Source organism: Cetorhinus maximus, unplaced genomic scaffold (assembly GCF_964194155.1).
Source record: "Cetorhinus maximus unplaced genomic scaffold, sCetMax3.hap1.1 HAP1_SCAFFOLD_215, whole genome shotgun sequence".
NCBI lineage: Eukaryota > Metazoa > Chordata > Chondrichthyes > Lamniformes > Cetorhinidae > Cetorhinus > Cetorhinus maximus.
Window position 1 is genome coordinate 603,130 of NW_027596187.1, and position 9,857 is coordinate 612,986.

The 9,857-nt window shown below is 52.5% G+C and overlaps 1 protein-coding gene across 1 annotated transcript; it reads left to right on the forward strand.

Moving 5' to 3' along the window:
• The first annotated feature begins 2,068 nt into the window (after nucleotides 1-2,068).
• On the forward strand, nucleotides 2,069-9,477 carry LOC144673041 (uncharacterized). The gene is made up of 3 exons (XM_078535037.1): nucleotides 2,069-2,193; nucleotides 5,951-6,834; nucleotides 9,194-9,477. The coding sequence occupies exons 1-3, from the start codon at nucleotides 2,069-2,071 to the stop codon at nucleotides 9,460-9,462; spliced, it is 1,278 nt and encodes a 425-aa protein (XP_078391163.1). The 3' UTR covers nucleotides 9,463-9,477.
• The last annotated feature ends 380 nt before the right edge of the window (nucleotides 9,478-9,857 follow it).

Below are 9,857 nucleotides of genomic sequence, written 5' to 3' on the forward strand. Positions count from 1 at the left end.
AACTGCCCAGCAGATCCCAGCAAGAACTGCCCAGCAGATCCCCAGCAAGAACTGCCCAGCAGATCCCCAGCAAGAACTGCCCAGCAGATCCCCAGCAAGAACTGCCCAGCAGATCCCCAGCAAGAACTGCCCAGCAGATCCCCAGCAAGAACTGCCCAGCAGATCCCAGCAAGAACTGCCCAGCAGATCCCCAGCGAGAACTGCCCAGCAGATCCCCAGCAAGAACTGCCCAGCAGATCCCCAGCAAGAACTGCCCAGCAGATCCCCAGCAAGAACTGCCCAGCAGATCCCAGCAAGAACTGTCCAGCAGGTCCCAGACAAAGCTGCCCAGCAGATCCCAGACAGAGCTTCCCAGCAGATCCCAGCAAGCACTGCCTAACAGATCCCAGACGGAGTTGCCCAGCAAAAACTGCCCAGCAGATCCCAGCAAGAACTGCCCAGCAAGAACTGCTCAGCAGATCCCAGCAATAACTGCCCAGCAGACCCCAGACGGAGCTGCCCAGCAGATCCCAGACAGAGCCTCCCAGCAGATCCCAGCAAGCACTGCCTAACAGATCCCAGACGGAGTTGCCCAGCAGATCCCAGCAAAAACTGCCCAGCAGATTCCAGCAAGAGCTGCCCAGCAGATCCCAGACAGAGCTTCCCAGCAGATCCCATCAAGAGCTGCCTAGCAGATCCCAGCAAGTGCTGCCCAGCAGATCCCAGATAGGGCGACCAGGCAAATTCCAGACAGAGGTGCCCAGCAGATCCCTGCAAGAGCTGCCCAGCAGATCTCAGCAAAAGCGGTCCAGCACACATCAACCATAGCTGTCCAGCTGATCTTAAAAAAAAATGCTACCCAGGGGATCCCAGCAAGAGCAGCCCATCAGATCCCAGAAAGAGCTGCCCTGCAGATCCCAGCAAGTGCAGCCCAGCAGATCCCAGCAACAGCTGCCCAGCGGATCCCTGACAGAGCTGCCCTACAAATCCCAGCAAGAGCTGCCTAGCAAATCCCAGCAGGAACTGCCCAGCAGATCCCAGCAAGAGCTTCTCAGCAGATCCCAGCAGGAGCTGCCCAGCAGATCCCAGCAAGAGCTGTCTGGCAAAAATCAGCAAGAACTGCCCAGCAGATCCCAGAAAGCGTTACCCAGTAGCTTCCAGACAGTGTTGCCCAGCAGATCCCACCAAGTGCTGCCCTGCAGATCCCAGCAGGAGCTACCCAGCAGATCCCAGCAAGAGCTGTCCAGCACACATCAGCCAGAGCCGTCCAGCAGATCCCAGCAGGAGCTGCCCAGCAGATCCCAGCAGGAGCTGCCCATCAGATCCCAGCAAGAGCTGCCCAGCAGATCCCAACCAGAGCTGTCCAGCAGATCCCAGCAGGAGCTACCCAGCAGATCCCAGCAAGAACTGCCTTCAGTTGATCTCAGCGAGAGCTGCCCAGTGGACCCCAGACAGAGCTGCCCAGTGGATCCCAGCAAGAGCTGGGAGGCCCGGTAGGTAGGGCTGGACCTAGGGGGTGGGGAAAGGGAAAGAGAGAGAAATTCTTGTTTAATCCAGATTGTAATTTTATTTTACGGTAGAGGCTGCATTTTATGCATCATCTTTCATTGAACAATTCTGTTTGCTAAGGATTTTAGTAAAGTATATAATTTTGCAGGGAGCTTATTAATGCAGTCTTCAAAATACTCATGTGTGTTTGATCATCTCTCTAAACTCCTGCAGCCTTCCAGTGCCTCTGCACTCCTACAATTCTGGTGTCTGGTGCATCCACACTGCCCCCAGCTCCCATTGCTCCACTGTTGGTGGTCGTGTCTTTGGCTACCTGGGCCCTGTAAGCTCAGGAACGCCCTCCCTCAAACCTCTCCGCTCCTCTGTCCCCTCTCCCCTGTCCTTTCGAATGCTCCTCTTTAACTGAACCTTTGGTCGCCTGCCCTAATGTCTCCCCATGTAGCTCGCTGCTTCTGTGAAGCCTTGGGGCATCTTCACTATGTCAAAGGCGCCATATACATTGTTGAGGGTGTAGGGCTTATCAGTCTGGTGCCCACATTGAATTGGAGGATTTGGTGAGTTCAAAATGCCAGCAAGGAGCATGTTGGGTTTACCAAGTGTGGTAATCGCCACTGACATTGCTGCCAAAAATGTACCCAACGGATTCACCGATGCCATGTTTGGTTTACACATCAGCTTCAAACTGGCCTCGCAAGTCCTGAAGTTGTAATGAATGGAGCGGGGAACGAGCGCTGCTTTGCCAGTGCAGGTTCCAAAATATAGGCCTCCTTTTGCTTCTGAGGGTAGTTTGATTCAGTTTCAACAATGCTTTGACACCCTTAAGCACCATGTTTCAGCAATTGCATTGCCAGAGTTGTTATCAGATGGATATCTGTGGAAAGCATTCATTTTGGCAGGAAGAATAAAAGAGAAGCTTATTATCTAAACGGTGAGAGATTGCAGAGCTCTGAGGTACAGAGGGATCTGGGTGTCCTAGTGCATGAATCACTGAAGGTTAGTTTGCAGGTACAGTAAGTAATTAGGAAAGCTAATAGAATGTTATCATTTATTGTGAGGGGAACTGATTACAAAAGTAGGGAGGTTATGCTTCAGTTGTACAGGGCACTGGTGAGACTACATCTGCTGGAGTATTGTGTACAATATTGGGTCTCCTTATTTACAGCAAGATATAAATGCATTAAAAGCAGTTCATAAAGGGTTTACTAAACTAGTACCAGGACAACTGGGTTGTCTTATGAGGAAAGGCTGGACAGGGTTATCCATTGGAATGTAGAAGAGTAAGAGGCGATTTAATTGAAACCTTTAAGACCCTGAGGGGTCTTGATAGGGTGGATGTGGAGAGGATGTTTCCTCTTGTGGGAGAATCTAGAACTAGGGATCACTGTTTAAAAATAGGTGTCGCTCATTTAAAGAAATTTTTTTTCTCTCAGAGGGTTCTCAGTCTTTGGAACTCTCTTCCTGAGTGGAAGCAGAGTCTTTGAATATTTTCAAGGCAGAGCTAGATAGATTCTTGATGAACAAGGGGGGTGAAAGGTTATCGGGGGGAGGCAGGAATGTGGGGTGGAGGTTAGATTCAGATCAGCCATGATGTTACTGAATGGCAGAGCAGGCTCGAGAGGGGCCGAGTGGCCTACTCCTAATCCGTATGTTCGTATCTCGGTGAGTTGAATTGGTGATAGTGGGTTCATTTCAGGGGAAGGGGATATTGGTGGTCTGGGGTCCTCGAGCTGTTGGGATGGAGCTGGGGCAGGTGAGGGAAAAATAAAGCTTGAGTGTTGGTGGGAGTGACTCGTCATTGAGGCCAGAACCTGCCCTGGCCAATCCAGTTAACAGAGAGAGGTAACAAACCTTCGTTGAGGAGGTTAAGGTGGAGGGGGGGTGGGGATGTGACAGAGGCATTCAGACCATGAAGGTGACCATGAAATTATCATCAATTGTTGTAAAAACCCATCTGGTTCAGTATTGTCCCTTTAGGGAAGGAAATCTGCCATCCTTACCTGGTCTGGCCTACATGTGCCTCCAGACCCACAACAATGTGGCTGACCTCTAACTACCCTCTGAAATGGCCAAACAAGACACTCAGTTCAAGAGCAACTAGGGATGGGCCAGAACTGCTGGCCTCACCAGCAATGCCCACATTCCAGGAAAGAATAATGTTTTAAAAATTGCATCCTTAATTTAAGGTGAAGGGGTGATCGAATTTCAGCATTTAAGATAATTAAAGGGTTTGATGGAGTAAATAGAAGGAAACTAGGGGTTGGGGCGAGTCCAGGACATGTGGGCATTACCTTAAAGTTCGAGCCAGGCTGCCAGGGAAACACTTCTTCACACAAGAGGCTCATCTAGAGTCCCTCTCCCCCAAAATGCTGTCAAGGATGGAGCTCAGTTGACAATTTCAAAACTGAGGAGAGATTTTTTTTGTTGCTAAGGGTTACGGGACCAAGGATGAAGCAAAAACACAGATCAGCCATGGTGGAACTGAATGGCGGAGCAGACTTGTAGGGCTGAATGGCCTCCTCCTGCTGGTATGGAGACATGACCTCATGTGGTTGGAGGAGAGCATGCCAGGTGACCTCTGAACCCTGTAATGGTGACCATCTTCAAAAAAAGGAGACAGGATTGACTGCGGTGACTACAGAGGGACGTCTCTGCTGACCGGCACCGGGAAGGTCATTGCAAGAGGCCTTCTCAATCGCCTTCTCCCCATGGCTGAAGAGCTCCTACCGGAGTCACAATGCGGATTCCATCCATCAGGAGGCGCAGTGGACATCGACCTTCACCGAGAACCACTCGCTGTCTTTGACCAGCAATGCACCAAGACATTTGAGGTATCCCAGTACTGCTGAGAGACATGTGACTGATAACTTGGTGTCAGAGGACCGGGTTTTGACGAGAGGTTGGACAAAGCTGGACGTTGTAGCCTTGAGAAGAGGCAAATGGCAAGGTGATCCTGTTGAGTTATATTAAATAGTACTCGATACAGAAAATGTAAATCCAGATCACGAGTTAAAGCTTAGCTCTGACTTTAGGATGAGAGGACATCATGTTAATGAGTAAAAAGAAACAGGATAGGGAAGGGAGTGAACGCCAAACTGGACCAATGAAGTAGATCTTCACAAAATGAGTGTTGAGCATGCAGAGTGGCTTTCCACAGCACTGGGATGATTTAAGAAGCAGTTGGAAGTCCGGACTGTATGTTCTTTCTGAACGTTTGAACTAAGAAGTGCCAGATGTTCTTGCCGTGAGCCTGTGGAGCTCTCTCCCCCCCAGAGAGCGCTGGAGGCAGGGTCATTGAAAGCAGAGGCAGAGAGATTCTTGACCAACGAGGGAATCACAGGCTATTGGATTAGCCAAGGAAGGCCGCAGGCAGATCAGCCAGGAGCTTATCAAATGGCGGAGCAGGCTCGAGGGGCCGAGTGGCCTTACTCCTGCCCCTAATTGCCATGCTCGTGAAGGTGCTAAGCCAATGCAAGCTTTTATGCTCGAAGAGAAGAGGGAGTAAATATGAGAACAACGCTCAAAACACCAAACTGTGTGAAGCCTGTTCACTGTGTGTTTTTGCATTCCCTCTGTCTGATAGGAAAATGGGAACAAGCAGATCATTCATCCCCTGGGGTCTCCTGTGTTATTCGGTTAACCCGTTGCCGATCTGGACCTTAACTCCTTTTAGCCACATTGGTCCAATAACCCTTCATACCCTCAGCCAACAGAACACTTCGATTTGGAGTGTTCAGTTCCACCTCAGCCTCGACAGCTCCTCGGTAGGGTGGGCGGAGGGGAGAGTTCCAGATTTCCACTCCCCTCGGTGCTTCCTGACATCACCCCTGAACGGCCTGGCTCTCACTTTAAGGTTATGGCCCTTGTTCTGAACTCCCCACATCCCCCATGCCCCCACCCCCACACCTCCCCCAAGCTGAGGCAAACAATTCTCTCTATTGACCCAGAACTCGCTGCTGCCTGCGAGGGAGGTGGAGGCAGTGGATGATGTCAACAGGAAATTGGGTGAGGGAAGTGGGGGAGGGGAGGCGATGGCGTAATGATATTGTCACTGGGCTAATATTCCTGGGACCCAGGGTAATGCTCTGGGGTCCCAGGTTCAAACCCCACCACGGCAGATGGTGAAATTTGAATTCAGTCAAAAGTCTGGAATTAGAAAGACCATGAAAACCATTCCTGATTGTTGTAAAAACCCATCTGGTTCACACAGTGAAGGAAATCTGTCACCCTTACCTGGTCTGGCCTGACTCCAGACCCACAGCAATGCGGTTGACTCTTAACAATGCCCTGTGAACGAGGGCAGAGAGCAGGGCAACGGGACTGACTGGAATGGTAAACAGGGAGCTGGCATGGACCTGATGGGCCGAGTGGCCTCCTTTGAATGACCTGTGACTCTTACTGGATCTCTGCCCACACCAACGACCTAATCCGATAACTTACCGGCCGATGCCTGTTTATTTTTCAGGTTTGATGCGCAGGAGGAGGCTTTGGATCGGAAGACGATGGAGGGGGCGAAGGAATCTCCGAGCGGCCAGCCTGAGGTCCCGGGGCCCAGCCAGTTGGCGGTGCTGGGGGTGCAGGAGGGCCGCGGCTTCTGGTGCCTGCTGTGCGGGAAGGGCTTCCGCTGGCGCTGCCTGCTGGACGCCCACCTGCGGGTGCACACGGGCGAGAAGCCCTTCGCCTGCCCGCTGTGCCCCAAGCGCTTCAGCAAGTCGGGCGAGCTGCGGGTGCACCAGCGGGTGCACACGGGTGAGAAGCCGTTCGCCTGCCCGCTGTGCGGCAAGAGGTTTTACCGCTCCAGCCACCTGAGCCGGCACCAGCGCTTCCACACTGGCATCAAGCCCTTCCAGTGCAGCGAGTGCCACAAGTGCTTCTTCACCTCCAGCCACCTGAGCCGGCACCAGAGGGTCCACACCGGCGAGAAGCCTCACGGCTGCACCGACTGCGGCAAGCGTTTCTACAGCCCCGGCGAGCTGGCCGTCCACCGGCGGGTCCACACCGGCGAGAAGCCCTACGGCTGCGCCGATTGTGCCAAGCGCTTCAACCGGGTGGGCGACCTGACCGTGCACCGGCGCACCCACACGGGCCAGAACCGGCCCGAGTGCAGCGAGTGCCACAAGCAGTTCAACCGGCCCAGCGAGCTGGTGGTGCACCAGCGGCTCCACTCCGGCGAGAAGCCCTTCGAGTGCTCCGTCTGCGCCAAGCGGTTCTATCGCTCCAGCAACCTGATTCAGCACCAGGGCATCCACACCGGAGAGAAGCCCTTCGAGTGCCCCATCTGCAAGAAAAGATTCTACCGCTCCAGCAACCTGACCCGCCATCAACGCAGTGAGGGACACAGTGAGAAATGTACGGTGCACACTTCACTCTCTCCTCAACTCTCCTTCTGTCTCGATCTCTCTCCTTCTCTCTATCTCTGGCTCACTTTGATTCCACCCCACCCCCCCACCCTCCTCCATCCCCTTCCACTCTCCCTCCCTCACTGGAAAACAAAGTTCAACATATATAACGGTGAGGTTGTACATTTCGGTCGGAGGGATAGAGAGATCACATTATTTGGAAGCTGTTATCTAGGTAGAGGAGCAAAGGGATTTCAGAGTTCAAATACAGCAAACGTTAAAGTTGCACCAGCTCAGGAAGGTGATGAAAGGACAGAAAATCGAGTTCTAGTCTTTTTTTCTAGGATAGAATTGACAAGTTTGGCCGAGCATGTATCAAACCCTCAGTTAGGTGCGCAGTTCCAGCCGTCATACTATAAAAAGTATCTCGAGACATTGGAGAGGGTGCAGAGATTTCTGGGGATGATCCCCGAAACGAGGGGGTGCGCAACTCAGGAAAGGGTGAACAGGCTGGGGAATCCTTTCTCTTCCAAAAAAAAACCGGCGGCTGAGGGAGTAATGGAGGCTTTTAGAATGACGCGCGGAGAGACGGAGAGAATGTTTCCCCTTGTGGGGAAGAGTGGAGCTAGAGGCCGTCAGTGTGAGACGGTCCCCAAGAAATCACCCATTCCGGGGAATTCGGGAGAAACGTCCTTATCCAGAGAGTGGGGAGGACGTGGCGCTCACTCCTGCAGGGAGTGGTCGAGGCGAATAACGGAAAAGCTAGACATGAATGTGAGGGAGAAAGAACGAAGGGTAACGAGGATGGATTTAGATGAGGAGAGATGGGAGGAGGCTGGAGTGTAGCATGGACTAGTTGGGCCAAATGGCCTGTTTCTGTGCTGTGTATCCAACACAATCCTATGTAAACTGACTCTCTGTCTCGCTTTCTCTCTGTGGCTTGACTCATCCCCCCTCTCTCTCTCTCCCTCCCTCCCTGGCTCCACTGGACTCCACCTTTCTCACTCCACCTCTCCTCCCTGCCTCTTTCTCTTCATAAAGCAGTGACGTGTCTTCATCCCTTGGAGGAGACAGGACAGGTTGAGAAAGCTATTTCGGTGAGGGGCGGGGCTGGGTGGGGGGAGAAAACAGTGCTGAGGATCCTTGGCCTTATGAAGAGAGGCAGTAGAGGAGCTGGGATCATTCCACTTTAGAGCAGAGAAGCGGTTCGAGTGAGTAAAGAGAAGTGGTTTGCAGTGGCAGGAGGGTCAGTAACCAGGAGACACGACATTGACCTGATTGGTAAAAGAAGCAGTGTATGTGCCGCTGACAAGGGTGGTGGGAACAGATTCAATAGAACCATAGAACACTACAGCACAGAAAACAGGCCATTCGGCCCTTCCAGTCGGTGCCGAAATATTATTCCGCTAGTCCCATTGACCTGCACCCAGTCCATAATCTCCAGACCTCTTCCATCCATGTATCTATCCAATTTATTCTTAAAACTTAAGAGTGAGCCCGCATTTACCACGTCAGATGGTAGCTCGTTCCACACTCTCACCACTCTCTGAGTAAAGAAGTTCCCCCTAAACCTTTCCCCTTTCACCCTAAAGCCATGTCCTCTCGTGTTTATCTCTCCTAATCTAAGTGGAAAGAGCCTACTCGCATCTACTCTGTCTATACCCCTCACAATTTTGTAAACTTCTATCAAATCTTCCCTCATCCTTCTACGCTCCAAGGAATAAAGTCCTAACCTGTTTAATCTTTCCCTGTAACTCAACTCCTTAAGACCCGGCAACATCCTAGTAAATCTTCTCTGCACTCTCTCAATCTTACTGACATCCTTCCTGTAGTTAGGCGACCAGAACTGCACACAATACTCCAAAGTTGGTCTTATACAACCTCACCATAACATCCCAACTCCTATACTCAATACTTTGATTTATGAAGGCCAGTATGCCAAAAGCTTTCTTTACAACCTTGTCTACCTGTGACGCCACTTTCAGTGTACAATAGTAGCTTCAAAAAGGGGATGGGTGAAATACTTGAGAAGAAACGTTTGCAAGGCTGTGAGGAAAGAGCAGGGGAATAGGGTCTATTTGAATCGCTCTTTCAAAGGGCTAGCAGAGACATGATGGGCTGAATAGCCTTTGCTTTGTATGCTTTGCATCATTTTCTGATTCTACATAAGTCTTGGCTCAGTCAGTCTGGTTGAGCAAATTGAATCTTTTCTCACTCGGGGTCACAGGGATGAGGAATATTTTGAGCTGCAGTGGGAGAAAGTTGAACGATCTCGGGGTGAAGGGGGTGAGGGGAATTTTCAGCCTGATCTTCAACACCGGCTGGATTGTCGGCGGCTGATCTCTCTGTATTCTCTCTTTGTTGGGTAGATCGAGATGATGCGAGAAACTCCAAGAGGCAGAGCGGCAAGGAGACGGCGACGGAGTCGGGAGCGCCCAAAGGTGCAGGTGGCCCTGCCACCCGGGAGGGCTGCGGCTTCTGCTGCACTGAGTGCGGCAAGTGGTTCCGCTGGCCGAGCCTGCTGGACGCCCACTTGCGCGTCCACAGGGGGGAGAAGCCCTTCGAGTGTGCCCGGTGCACCAAGCGGTTCTGCACCTCCAACGGGCTACGGGTGCACCAGCGGACCCATGCCCCCTAGAGGGACGGAGGGATGCTCGACGGGGTGGGGGTGGGGGGAGGGGGACTGGGGGGCTTCTGTCACACTCCAATCTGACCTCGGCCCGAGGGTTAGTGGACGCTTCGAATTCTGATGTCCCCTGAAGCGAGGCTGGCCTTGCATTCTACCCCGGACCACCCTTGCATTCCACCCCGGGACCACCCTTGCATTCAACCCCGGGACCACCCTTGCATTCCACCCCGGGACCACCCCAAAGTGCTTCGCAGCCAGCACAGTCCATTTATTTTCAATGTAGGAAACGTGGCGGGCGGCTCGTGCACAGCAAGATCCCGCACGCGGCGGCAAGATAAACGACTGGGCCGTCCCGTGTTGATCGAGGGAGGGATGTGGTGGACCCCCCTGCTTTTCGAATGGTG